This window comes from Heterodontus francisci, chromosome 1, assembly GCF_036365525.1.
Source record: "Heterodontus francisci isolate sHetFra1 chromosome 1, sHetFra1.hap1, whole genome shotgun sequence".
NCBI lineage: Eukaryota > Metazoa > Chordata > Chondrichthyes > Heterodontiformes > Heterodontidae > Heterodontus > Heterodontus francisci.
Window position 1 is genome coordinate 284,635,423 of NC_090371.1, and position 14,582 is coordinate 284,650,004.

General features: G+C 43.4%; 1 protein-coding gene across 2 annotated transcripts in view; it reads right to left on the reverse strand.

Moving 5' to 3' along the window:
• Window positions 1-14,582, reverse strand: part of LOC137377455 (protein phosphatase 3 catalytic subunit alpha) — a 310,308-nt gene that overhangs the window by 119,045 nt on the left and 176,681 nt on the right. For both annotated transcript variants that reach the window (XM_068047049.1, XM_068047038.1), the window contains exons 3-4: window positions 9,976-10,100; window positions 1,712-1,823 (exon numbers count right to left, since the gene is read on the reverse strand). In XM_068047049.1, coding sequence (XP_067903150.1) covers window positions 1,712-1,823; window positions 9,976-10,100 — 237 coding nt within the window. The remainder of the gene's footprint in view (window positions 1-1,711; window positions 1,824-9,975; window positions 10,101-14,582) is intronic.

The following is a 14,582-nucleotide window of genomic DNA, read 5'->3' on the forward strand; positions in this document are numbered from 1 at the left end:
AAGGAAACTATGGAGATGCTACAATATCACATGCTTTCTGATGAAGATGATAGTTCTTGGGCACCTTTCCACATGGTGAGAATCTGAGTACGAGAACCAATTTGTTGGAAGCAAAAATGATGTTGATGCACCTTCGATGTCAGCCTTCATCTGACAGGAGGTTACGAAGTGATTCTCACTTGCAACAAGACAGCATTTTCCAGCTTCAAAAATCTGACAGAATTTCTCCCCCACGAATGTTAATGAATTTCTTATTACATGTGGCTAATACAGCGGCCCTTTATCGCATCTTCTGTGTCAGCTGTGCTCAAAAACAGATGTGCTATTTCGAACTTTACAGATTGAAGCAGAGGTCCACAAAAAGCAGTGGTTTTAAAATGCAACTGATCACGTAACCTCCAAAATGAAATGAGGCTTTAGAAGAGGTTTTGTGGAGACACCGCCAGTTACTTCAAACTGTACTTATGCCATGCAGTACACAGCGTGTTATAAGCACATCATAGAATCATACCACACAGGAGGGCGACATTCAGTCTATCGTGCAAGCTCTTTGAAAGAGTTATCCAATTAGTCCCATATCCCTGCTCTTTCCTCATAGCCCTGCATTTTTCCCTTTCGAAGTATTTATCCAATTCCCTTTTGAAAGTTTCAACTGAATCTGCTTCCACCGCCCTTTCAGGCAGCACATTCAAATAACAACTCACTGGGTAAAAAAAAAAAAATTCTCATCTCCCTTTTGTCAATTATCTTAAATCTGTGTCCTCTGGTTACCAAACCTCCTGCCACCAGAAACAGTTTCTCCCTATTAATTAAAAATGAACACGTCCATTAAATCTCCACTTACCCTTAAATAAGAACAGAAAGTGAACCGAAAATCCCAATTTCTGTCTTTGGCCTGTTGCAGTGTTCCAGTGAACACATCAATGCAAGCCCGAGGAGCAGCATCTCATCTTCCAATCAGACACTCTGCAGCCTTGCAGACTCAACATTGAGTTCAACAATTTCAAAGCATGACTGGCTTTTTCAAAAAATTATTTTATTTTTTAACCATGTGCCTGTTTTTCATGTTGTGCTTTTGGACAGAGCTGCTCATTACTCTGCCATTAACACTCTCTCTGGACTAATGCTTTGTCTTTCACCACAAGCATTAACTCTCTCTTTGCCTTTGTCCTATGACAGCTTCGTTATTAAATCTCTCCTGCCCTCTGCCCTATCACACGCCTTCCCTTTTATTCTCTTCCCCACCACTACACCCCTCCCTTTCACTTGCTTAAAAACTAATACTTTTCTTACCTTTGCCAGTTCTGATGAAAAGTCACAGACCTGAAATGTTAACTCTGCTTCTCTCTCCACAGATGCTGTCAGACGTACTGGGTATTTCCAGCACTGTCTTTATTGCAGATTTCCAGCACCTGCAGTATTTGGTGTTACTCCGCTTAACCTTCTCTGCTCGAAAAAGAACAATCCCAGCTTCTCCAGTCTCTCCACATAACTGACGTCCCTCATCCCTGGAACCATTCTAGTAAACCGCCTCTAGACTCTCTCCAAGGCCTTGACATCCTTCCTAAAATGTGGTGCCCGGAATTGGACTCAATACTCCAGCTGAAGGCTAACCAGTGATTTTATTAAGAACATTGATTCTGATTAGTAATCTTGGATCACTGCAGAAGCATTCTTAACCCAACAGAAACGAGATACAATCCATACTTACATTCCTGTTTAAAAGTGAAATACTCCGTCAAATGCCGACATTCATGGTTTCCACGAAGTAAAAACAAAGTTTTTGGATACAAGATTTTCAAGGCCCAAAGGTACAACACACACTGGAAAGTAAAAGACGCAAGAAAGAGAGAGTGAGTTACCGCTAAAATTACCAAAGATAATGTACACATTAGTTAGCAGAGGCAGCTTAGCTCACTATCGGAAAATATGGCCAAAGACCTGAATATCTCATTATATTCCAGTGGAGATAGCTTTCAGTCCATGTAAGGTCACAATGGCTATTACAAACACCGATCTACGCTTTTCTCTAGAAAACCTGTCAGGGTAATACAGTGTCAGCCATTGGAACAGAAAAATATCAAGGCAAGTACCCTGGAGCACCACAAATATGATAACCAAACCTACCTCTTTGACCAAGATTTTGACCACATGTTCATAATAGCTCATGTGGCTCGGTGCCAAATGTTGTCCGATGACGCACCTGTAGAGGGCCTTGGGATGTTTTACTACGTTAAAGACAGTATATTAATGCAAGCATTCGTGCTTCAACTTGACTATTTCAATTACAAATCAGGTACTTTTCCCCATTTTTAGTTGAGTCTTTGAACTGGTTTTTCACATATTAAATCTTCAATGAGAAGCCTCATTTGATTATACAGAAGCGACTACTCAAACCGCTTTGTAAAACAAATTACTGCAGGGGTGGGAATCACATTCCCTCTTTGGGAATAGCTGTTAATCTCCCTCTGCCCTATCAAACATCTTCCTCTTGGTTCTCTCCCCCACTCCCCTCCCCTTCACTTGCTTAAAACCCAATTCTTTTCTAAACTTTGCCTGTTCTGATGAAAGGTCACAGACCTGAAACGTTAACTTTGCTTCTCTCTTCACAGATGCTGCCAGACCTGCTGAATATTTCCAGCACTTTTTGTTTTGTTTTAAATGATTGATTAAATCAGCTTTCAGTTTAGTCAAATGATTACTGGCTGCATATTGTGATGCCACTATTCCTGACCTGAATGGAGAGGACTGGGTAATTTCCCCATCAATCACACCTGCAGACTGCACTGGTATAACTGACTGTGACTAATTTTACACACACACACAACTTATATATGTAACTATCCTCCACTAACTGCATTTTGTTCAAGAAATAATCCTGCTTTTACCAGGAGAAGTTGCTGTACTTTTAGTCAGAAGGTTTTTAGTTGCTGCAGTTCGTAGAGACTCTTTTTAAATAGACTCTGTTGACTGCTTGTGGTAATGTGCTGTTTAAATAGACTCTGTAAATAGACTCTATAAACAACTTATGGTAATGTGCTGTTTGCTGCAAGAACTATCTTGTTCCCACAGATGAGTCAATACACAATCTGGATATTTGGTGATTTATAGAGCTGACCTAATTTCTGCATGGACATCGACAACAAGATGCAACATCCCCAAATGTGACTCTTTAGAAGTGTGACATGTTTAAGTCAATAAGCAACATATATGTACTGGATGCAATGCTTTTAATTATAGAAGCGGAAGAGGCTCAAAATAAGGCAAGACTTAAATAGTATTTCATATTTCATGAAGATATGTTAAGACTCCTACATGACCCTACCCTTCAGTATTTTAATTAGTCAGAAAAGTGCACCTTGAAGATTGGCTTGTGAGCAGCGCATGACCCAGAGTCTCAAACTGGAGCGAATTAACAAGCCTGGCCAGATGAAGATTGCTCGAGTGAGCAGAACGTCATTAAACCAGGGGCTTCAAGTGAACTCAATTGCTAATGTATACATTAATTTTAGTTCCCACGCAGACTTGGGCTCATCAAGTTCAGTCCATCAGTCACCGCAATGTTAACAGTTTAAGTTTGTTTCCAAATCACAAGTAGGGAGATAAAGCCGTGTTACTAGACTGCAGTCACTTAGTTTTGAGAGATGACCTGCTGAAACTCAAAAGCCATCTCCCTAACACCCTCCCCCCCACCTTGGTAAATCGGAGGGACGCCTACCCCACCCTCTCCCGCTGGTAAGTTAAGTTATATGAAGGAACAACAATCCTATTGCTGTTGTCTATTTGTGTTTGAGAGTGCAGCACATGCACTGTCAGTGGGATTACTGGCTGGGAGTTCCTACTGAGCCCATTAGTGTGCATTAGTATCATGAGAGAGACGGTCCTTAATGCAGAATGCTTCACGTATCAACTGCGCATTTTAATTAACCTCCCCAGTGCCAGGTTTAATAATCTTCGAAGACAGTTACAATTCTCCAGCCAGGACTGTCATCCACCGCTGTGTAAACAAAACTTTTTTTTTTTAATATAGGCAGAAATAAACAAAAGTGCTTGTAAAATTCTATTTTTTTTTTTAAAACATAAAAACCAGGAGATCCCAATAAGGTTCATGCTTGAAAGTTTAATGACATTAGAGGCAGTGCAGTGAACATCATCAAGCACAGACCTAGACGTTAAAGGTTGTGATATTAGAACATCCCAAAACAAAAGACGACTTGCATTTATATAACGATTTTCACCACCTCAGGATGCCCCAAAGGGCTTTACAGACAATGAAGTACATTTTGAAGCACAGTCACAGTTGTAATACAGCAACCAATTTGCACACAGCAAGATCCCAAAATAGCAATATGATAAGCAACCAATCTGCTTTTTGTTTTGGTTGTTGAGGGCTAAATATTGGCCCGGAACTGGGGAGAACTTCTCTGCTGTTCCTTGAAATATTGCCATGAGATCTTTTATGTCCACCAGAGAGGGCCGAAGGGGCCTTGGGTTAACTTCTCAAAAGACAGCACCTCCAACAGTGCAGCACTCCCTCAGCACTGCACTGGGCTTGCAAGTCTGGATTATTTGCTCAAGCCTTTGGTGGGACTTGAACATCAAACGAGAGTGCTACGCACTCAGCCATGGCTGGTAGCGTTACTTTTAGACAGGCAAATACAACATCCAAATTGTGCATCACAAGGTCCAATAAGAAAGAGCGTTATTCTGCTGAGCGTACTCTACAGACCAAATAGTGGGACAGGGTTGAAGCAGCAAATTTGCAAGTAAATTTCAGAAAGATGGAAAAACAATGGAACAGTGATAATGGGTGACTTCAATTATCCTAATGTATACTGGGGAAGAAAGAGTAAAGGGCGAGGAGGAGGAGAAATTCCTCAAATGGGTACAAGAGAACTTTCTAGATTTCTATGTTTCCAGCCAAATGAGGAAGGAAGCAGTGTTGGATCTATTTCTGCAGAATGAAGTGGGACAAGTGGAGTAAGTGTCAGTGGGGTGCATCTGGGAAACAGCGATTCGCAATATCAGGTTGAAGAGCAGTTATGGAAAAGGGATGAGGATCAATCAAAAGGCGGGGGTGTTCAACTGGAGGGGTTGAAAAGGGATCTGGCCCCTGTGGACTGAAGATTGGTAGACAAAACATTACAGGAGCTTGGCACCTATGACAGGAGTGGAAGGAACTGGGGCTTGATACTAAACTCTGATCAGGGTGAGATAAGGGCTTAGCAGGTAATAGCAGCGAGCCCCAGTTAGCCGGAGGAATATGGCTGAGTATTTTGGGATAAGCAGCCAGCACGATGTCTCAACACCCAAGTTACCTCCAATTGGCAGCCTGGGAATGCCTAAAAATAGGAGAAATGTAATGAAACTGCGTCCCACACAGTGGAACTTCAATTATCAAACTGGAATTTTATTTTCAAATAATGGAAGACCAGGAACAATCTGAGCTTGTGTTTTTTTGTTGTTGTTTCAGAGCACTCTACTCCCACTGGCACAAGTATCTGGCATTACAACATGAGTAGCTCTCCTGCCTCGGAGTCAGAAGGTTGGGATTCAAGTCCCACTCCAGAGAATTCAACACAAAAATCCACTGGCTCATGTCAGTACTGTGGGAGTGCTGCACCAGAGGTATCGTCTTTTGGGTGAGACATTAAACCAAGGTCCTATCTGCTCTCTAAAGTGGATGTCAAGACCCCATGCCGCTATTTCGAAGAGGACAGAGGAGTTATCCTGAGCCAATATTTACCCCTCAACCAATATCAGTAAAACAGATGATCTGTTCATTATCACATCACTGTTTGTGGGATCTTGCTGTGTGGAAATTGGTTGCAACGTTTCCTACTTTACAACATCGAGTACACTTCAAAAAGTACTTTATTGGCTGTAAAGTGCTCTGAGACATCTGTAGTCATGAAAGGTTCTGTATTAATGGGAGTTCTATCCACTGCAACACGTAGACGACACAGAGAGAACAGGAAAACGGGAAGGTGACAGGGAAACAGGAAATATTACAAATTAAACAGCGCTTCTGATGTAGAAAAATGTACTGGAGAAAAACGAGCATTGAGCGAAAGGAGGAGACTTTAGAAGAGATGATCAAAAGCTTAGACAATGTGGTGGCATCTAATTGGAATTTCTTAAAGAGAGTGGGGAAAGGTGGAGAGTTGGGGGAATTGCTGAGTGTTAGATCCTTGGTAACTGAAAGCATTGCTGCCAATAGTGGGGTGAAAGGAAGGGTTGAGTTGTCAGAGGTTAGAAAAAGAACTGGGAGTCTATGTAAATGAGCAAGGCTGGGTAATGAGAAAGGAGACACAAAAGCATATTTTAAAAGGGTAATTGTTCAGTTCTGCTCTCCAGCATTGTTTTTTTAAGAATACAACGTCAGAAACGACAACAGCAAACCCAGACCTGTCGACCTTGCAAAGTCCTCCTTACTAACATCTGGGGGCTTGTGCCAAAGTTGGGAGAGCTGTGCCACAGACTAGTCAAGCAACAGCCTGACATAGTCATACTCACTGAATCATACCTTACAATGTCCCAGACTCCTCCATCACCATCTCTGGGTATGTCCTGTCACACCAGCAGGACAGACCCACCAGAGGTAGCATCACAGTGGTATACAGTAGGGAGGGAGTTGCCCTGGGGGTCCTCAACATCGACTCCGTACTCCATGAAGTCTCATGGCATCAGGTCAAACATGGGCAAGGTAACCTCCGACTGATTACCACCTACTGCCCTCCCTCAGCTGATGACTCAGTACTCCACCATGTTGAACACCACTTGGAGGAAGCACTGAGGGTGGCAAGGGCACAAAATGCACTCTGGGTGGGGGACTTCAATGTCCATCACCAAGAGTGGCTCGGTAGCACCACTACTGACCGAGCTGGCTGAGTCCTAAAGGACATGGCTGCGAGACTGGGTCTGCGGCAGGTGGTGGGGGAAACAACACGAGGGAAAAACATACTTGGCCTCGTCCTTACCAATCTGCCTGCTGCAGATGCTTCTGTCCATGACTGTATTGGTAGGAGTGACCACCGCACAGTCCTTGTGGAGACAAAGTCTCACCTTCACATTGAGGATACCGTCCATCATGTTGTGTGGCACTATCACCGTGCTAAATGGGATAGATTTCAAACAGATCTAGTAATGCAAAACTGGGCATCCATGAGGCGCTGTGGGTCATCAGCAGCAGCAGAATTGTACTCAACCACAATCTGTAACCTCATGGCCCGGCATATCCCCCACTCTACCATTACCATCAAATCAGGAGACCAACCCTGGTTCAATGAAGAGTGCAGGAGGGCATGCCAGGAGCAGCACCAGGCATACCTCAAAATAAGGTGTCAACCTGGTGAAGTTACAACACAGGACTATCTGCATGCCAAACTGCGTAAGCAGCATGCGATAGACAGAACTAAGCGATCCCATAACCAACGGATCAGATCTAAGCTCTGCAGTCCTGCCACATCCAGCCGTGAATGGTGGTGGAAAATTAAACAACTAACTGGAGGTGGCGGCTCCACAACTATCCCCATCCTCAATGATGGGGGAGCCCAATACAGTGCGAAAGATAAGGCTGAAGCATTTGCAACAATCTTCAGCCAGAAGTGCCGAGTTGATAATTCATCTCGGCCTCCTCCTGAAGTCCCCAGCATCACAGATGCCAGACTTCAGACAATTCGATTCACTCCGCGTGATATCAAGAAACGACTGAAGGCACTGGATACTGCAAAATCTATGGGCCCTGACAATATTCCGGCAATAGTACTGAAGACCTGTGCTCCAGAACTTGCCGCGCCCCTAGCCAAGCTGTTTCAGTACAGCTAAAACACTGGCATCTACCCTGCAATGTGGAAAATTGCCCAGGTATGTCCTGTACACAAAAAGCAGGACAAGTCCAACCCGGCCAATTACCTCCCCATCAGTCTACTCTCAATCATCAGTAAAGTGATGGAAGGTGTCATCAACAGTGCCATCAAGTGGCACTTGCTTAGCAATAACCTGCTCAGTGACACTCAGTTTGGGTTCCGCCAGGGCCACTCAGCTCCTGACCTCATTACAGCCGTGGTTCAAACATGGACAAAAGAGCTGAACTCCAGAGGTGAAGTGATAGTGACTGCCCTTGACATTAAGGCAGCATCTGACTGAGTATGGCATCCAGGAGCCCGAGCAAAACTGAGGTCAATGGGAATCAGGCGGAAAACCCTCCGCTGGCTGGAGTCATACCGAGAGCAAAGAAAGATGGTTGTGGTTGTTGGAGGTCAATCATCTGAGCTCCAGGACATCACTGCAGGAGTTCCTCGGGGTAGTGTCCCAGGCCCAACCATCTTCAGCTGCTTCATCAATGACTTTCCTTCAATCATAAGGTCAGAAGTGGGGATGTTCGCTGATGATTGCACAATGTTCAGCACCATTCGTGACTCCTCAGATACTGAAGCAGTCTGTGTAGAAATGCAGCAAGAACTGGACAATATCCAGGCTTGGGCTGATAAGTGGCAAGTAACATTCGTGCCAACAAGTGTCAGGCAATGACCATTTCCAACAAGAGAGAATCTAACCATCTCCCCTTGACATTCAACAGCATTACCATCACTGAATCCCCCACTATCAACATCATAGGGGCTACCATTGACCAGAAACTGAACTGGAGTAGCCATATAAATACCGTGCCTACAAGAGCAGGTCAGAGGCTAGGAATCCTGAGGCGAGTAACTCACTTCTTGACTCCCCAAAGCCTGTCCACCATCTACAAGGCACAAGTCAGGAGTGTGATGGAATACTCTCCACTTGCCTGGATGGGTGCAGTTCCAACAACACTCAAGAAGCTCAACAGCATCCAGGACAAAGCAGCCCGCTTGATTAGCACCCCATCTACAAACATTCACTCCCTCCATCACCGACGCACAGTGGCAGCTGTGTGTACCATCTACAAGATGCACTGCAGCAATGCACCAAGACTCCTTAGACAGCACCTTCCAAACCCGCGACCTCTACCAACTTGAAGGACAAGGGCAGCAAATATATGGGAACACCACCACCTGCAAGTCACACACCATCCTGACTTGGAACTATATCGCTGTTCCTTCACTGTCGCTGGGTCAAAATCCTGGAGCTCCCTTCCTAACAGCACTGTGGGTGTACCTACCCCACATGGACTGCAGCGGTTCAAGAAGGCAGCTCACCACCACCTTCTCAAGGGCAATTAGGGATGGGCAATAAATGCTGGCTTGGCCAGTGCTGCCCACATCCCATGAATGAATAAAAATAAAACAAATTACTCCTACTCTATCAGCAATGACATACAGTGCCTTTAATATAGTAAAACATCCCAAGGTGCTCCACAGCAGTATCATATCGAAGAAAATTTGACACCAAAACACATCAGCACAGGTGAAAAAAAGCTTGGTTAAAGAGATAGGTTTTAAGCAGTAGTATCAAGGAGGGCAGAGAAGTACAGAGGCAGAGAGGTGTAGGGAGGGTATTCCAGAGCTTGAGGTCTAGGTAACTGAAGACACGACTGCCAATGGTGGAGCAATTAAAATCGAGGATGCACAAGAGGCCGGAATCGGAGAAGCATGTAAATCTCGGTGGCTTATGTGGACTGGAGGAGGTTAGAGAGTGGGAGGGGCAAAGCCATGGAGGAGTTTGAAAACAAGGGTGAGAATTTTAAAACTGAGGTGTTGCCAGACCAGGAGTCAATGTATCTCAGAGAGCACGGGGTGATGGGTGAACGGGACTTGGCGCTGAGTTCAGGTAAGAGCAGCAGAGGTTTGTTCGAGTTTAAGGAGGGTGCAAGACTGGATGCCGGCCACAAGAGTGTGGGAACACTCGAGTCTGGAGATAACGAAGGTTTCAGCAAATAAGCTGAGATGGGGCGGAGATGGGAGACTGTCTTGTCTCCTCCATGCCCACCGCCCTCACCTCAGACTCCCCACCCCACCGAACACGACGAATTGTAAGTACCCTCACACTCACTTCAATGCTGAAATAACCTCGGTCCACATAGTCGCCAAGGAAGAGGTAGCGAGTCGACGCTGGAGATCCACCAACTTCAAACAGCTTCATCAGATCGAAGAACTGACCATGGATATCACCGCACACTGAAAGAGATTAACAGAAAGATTGAGGTCCTTTCTCCTCATGCAATGCAAAAAAAAGTGCTCAGCAATAGCTAAATACTATCTGAGCACAAAAATCACTTAAAATTCTCACACATGTTGGTAACTAGTTAAATCAAAGCAATTAGAAATGTGCAAATGTCCCCATCTTTTTCTCGTGCTATGCGATGTTGGCAGATCATGGGATCTATAGGGTACCGTATCCCAAGCAGATCCGATTACAGATAAGGGGAATATTTCTTACTATGTACTACAGAGGAATGATCTTTGAGACCAGCAGGAGCTCCATTCTTCATACAATAATGCTTTAGTATCTGACAGTCCGACCATCTACAAAATATAATACATTTCCTAATGTCTCCAATGCTAGAGCAGGTGGCTACACTTCAGAAGTAGTTCACTGGCTGTAAAGTGCTTTGGGATGCTCTGAGGTCATGAAAGGCACGATAAAAATACAAGTCTCTCTTTTACAAGTCTAAGTACAAATTGTTGTACATTCAGTCCTAACCGCTGCACAGTACTTCAAACATACAGGATGAATGGTATAGTAGGGGTCTATTAATAACAGGCCTCGCACAAACTACTGAGCTCTGCTGATAATTACAGCCAGCATTTTAAAAAAAACAGATTAAAAAAAAATGCAAGAATAAGGAATGACAAATAAAACTTGCCCTTCTACAAAACCTTATTGTGTCTCAGAAGCATTTCAAAGTACTGCAGGTGCAATATTCCAACACTACCAGGCAGAATTTCTACTTTGGGCACAATCGGGAAATTGGGCATAAGTTGTGCTGGTTAGGTTGCAGGTTTAATTTTTTGCTAAAATTTATTTGAGTAATCACCAAAATAAAATCTTCTATCAACGAGTGCAATCGGACAACGGAATAGAACAGAAGCGTTTGTTCTTTTCTTTCCTTGAGGTGTTTAAGACCATTAACTTGATGCAGTTTTATCAATTCAGCTGAAAATCACCAAAAATATCACAAAAAGTATTTTAATAAGGGTGTCCAGTTGTCCATCTGAGTAACCTGATTTCAAGTCACTGAAAATGATTTTTAATAAAAACTCCATTGAACCATTTAATAGTTTAATTGGTTTACGCTGGCTAGCTTTTCAGCAAATTTTTTTTTAATATGTAAAAGCTTTTAAAACATGTCAACTAGTGCCTGTGCCTCTAAGAAATTGTAACTTGAAGAGACATTCACCATCAGCCAAAACTATAGAAACTCACCATGCTTGTTATTTTGACCTAGGAGGGTGGCCAGTTTTGCGAGCAGGGCTGGCTTCATGTGAAGCGATTTTTTTAAACCAGTGTTAAACTCGATTTCGGCTCAATGTAACCGATGCGCAGGTTTTCACCCACATTTTACTCTGGTTCAGCAATTTCACCCAGATTCTGCTGATAGAGTTTCCTCCACCGTGTGATAAAACTACGTCTACAAGTTTAGCAGGGCTGTGAAGTGGTTTTGGTTTCACACTTTCACGAAATTTATGGAGCATAAATCAGGTTTGAGGCCCAAACAGACTTTGTTCCAGTGGTAGATAAGGCTCTGCCTCCCCATTCATCAACATTCACGAGTGCCTATCAACACCACCATGTTACCTAATGAGTTGGAGGCGCAGCAGGACTCTCAGTAAACAAAGTTTATTTACTCAGCAAAGAGTCTCTTTAAACAGCACACCGCAGCAAACCATCTGCAGAATCTACTTAAATACTGCAATACATCAAGCAGTCTACAGAATCTATTTAGAGTGCCTCGATGAACTAAAGCAAATAAAACTCATAACCGAAAGTATCGCAGAGTCTCCCGATAAGAACATGATTATTTCTCCAGCAAAATGCAGTGAGTGGAGGATAGTTACACAATACAATTTATGTGCATAAATCAATTCCAGTCACTTATAACAGCGGTTTCCAGGCGTGATTAACAAGGAGGGAATTACACAATCATCTCCATTCTGCTTGGGAATAGTGTTGTGACTATATGCAGCTAACATTCACATTACAACTGCAGTGTTGCCATGAAGTAAACCTACTTCATACTTAAGCTGCAGTTATGTGAATGCACCCTAAAAGTGAAGTCACTGCTACATCGATAAACATTTGCGCACAATAAATATCCCACAAACAGAAACAAGATGCAGAGGCAGTTAAATCTATTCTTTTGGTCTTGTTGGTTGCAGGGTGAATGTTGTCTGTGGTACTAAGAAAATTTCTTGTTCTTTGAATAATTCTATGGGATCTTTGTTAGCCTGAAACACCAGGATCATGGTTTAAAATCACACCTGAATGGTGGAAAGATTACATTAAGTAGAACTACAGAGAATGTGCAGCCATTCAACCCAATTGGTCTATGTTGGTGTTCATGTTCCACACAAGCCCCTCCCACCCCTATTTATGTAATCTTCTCAGTATAACACTTCATTTCTTTCTCCCTTGTGCCTTTATCTTAAATGCATCTTTGCTATGAGAGAGATGAATCTTCTAAGAACTCAACACAAAGGAACCCAACCCATTTCAGTGGTTCAGTATCTATTCAATAACCTATTCCCCATTGTATCTTGATAGACTGGTAAGTTCAGAGTTTGCCTAAAAAAAACCTTGCATATAATCTGAAGCATTAAGTATCAAATTATAATGAATGGTGTCCTTATTACCCAATTTATACAACTGAAAACAAAATGCAAATCTTGCCTTTCATCCAGAGGAATCACAGCTGATTCATTAATGGTAACCTTGCATAATCTACAGCAAAAATCTATGTTACTTTGGAAAATGCAAACCTATTAATTTCGAGATGTTATAAATTGCCAAACAGTTGCACATTTTTCAATAAACACTAACATATAAAATATTGTTCTCTCAATTCTTTTATGCATTAGATACAAAAGTATTCTGAAAAGCTACACACTCCCTACAGACCATTCCAGTTTATTTAACATCTGAAGGCTTCTTCCCAAAAGGCACCTCCCAGATCTCTGCAACATGATCCTTGAAATCAACAAAACATGCCCATTGCTATTTTAAATCAGATCTCAGCTTCATCTGGAAAACACCTCTCAACTGGTCACTGCTTCATTGAAACCCGTGTACCATGTTGTGCACTGAGCAGTTTAGCGTTTTAGTACCAGAAGACACCATCAAGTCAGCATAATAGCTCCATCTTCCCTGAAGATATTAAGGGTGGAATTGTACTGCCTTTGAAAATATTTTTCCATTGGGGACAAATGGAGGCCCTGTCCCCAATGGTCCGAGAGTCTTGCCTGCCTGTGAGATCTTCCCAAAAGCAGCTAATTAAGAGGCCGCCTCTGGCAGTCCTGTCCAATTAAGGATGGTGGGCGGGTTCCTGAGGCTGCAAGTCTAATCTGAGGGCCTGCAGCTTTGGAAGGCCATCAGCCCCACCAGGAGAATTGGGTGCTGCTGAGTCAACAAGGAGAGTGTGACAATAAGAGTCACCCTCAGAGGCGTGCAACAAAATTAAAAGTGATGAAGGCTGAAGATGGTAGGCGACTCAAAGTGAGGGGAAACCCCTCTCGAGGATTCGTTTGGGCCACAGGCCTGGCCTTTGCAACCCGCGGCTCAATCATTGAGGGCATGAAGGCTCTGGCTCCAATGGTCATGTAGCCTGCCACTAAGAGACCGCCTTCACTGAGCTGCTGAGCTCGGCATTCAGCAGGAGGCTGCTCCAATGCTGGGCAAATCCTGGCAGAGTCCTCCCCATTCCCCTCATTATCCTCCTAATTGGTTCTTACTGACTACCTGCGGCTGCCGGGTGCCAAGCAGATTCCATTGCTCACCCACCTCCGGCAAAATCACCCAAAGGCGGGAACGCATCAGGCCACCAACCCGATGTCGACCGTTCCAATTTCCTGATGAAAGGTCACAGACCTGAAACATTAGCTCTGTTTTTCTCTCCACAGATGCTGCCAGACCTGCTGAGCATTTCCAGCACTTTCTGTTTTTATTTTAGATTTCCAGCATACGCAGTACTTTGCTTTTATGTTTTTATTTCCAATTTCCTTTCTGGTCCCACTGCTAAATCAGTCTCCATGGGTCTCACAAGAATCCAGCTATGGATTTGGGGACGTAGGTAAAGAGGATAGATTCCTTTTCTCAGGAAAATTATGGATCCAGTTTGGTATTTATGACTATCTGGCAGCTTTCAGAATCATTCCTGGTGCCAGCTACAAACGACAATTTCATTATTTTCCATGATTTTTAGGTTACTGGCCAAGGACCATAACCACAACATTGCTGAATTCGCTATTGGCACTCACTCAATGCTTGTGGAACCTTCCTGTGCACAAACTGGCTGTCACATTTGCCTGCACAACAACTTAAAAATAATTCGCTAGTTGTAAGGTACTTGGAGATTTCGAGGTTTATAACAAAGGAAGAAATGCAAAGCCTTGCTTCTTTCATACACACTGAAAATTTGAACTATAGCATATTCACGTAACTTT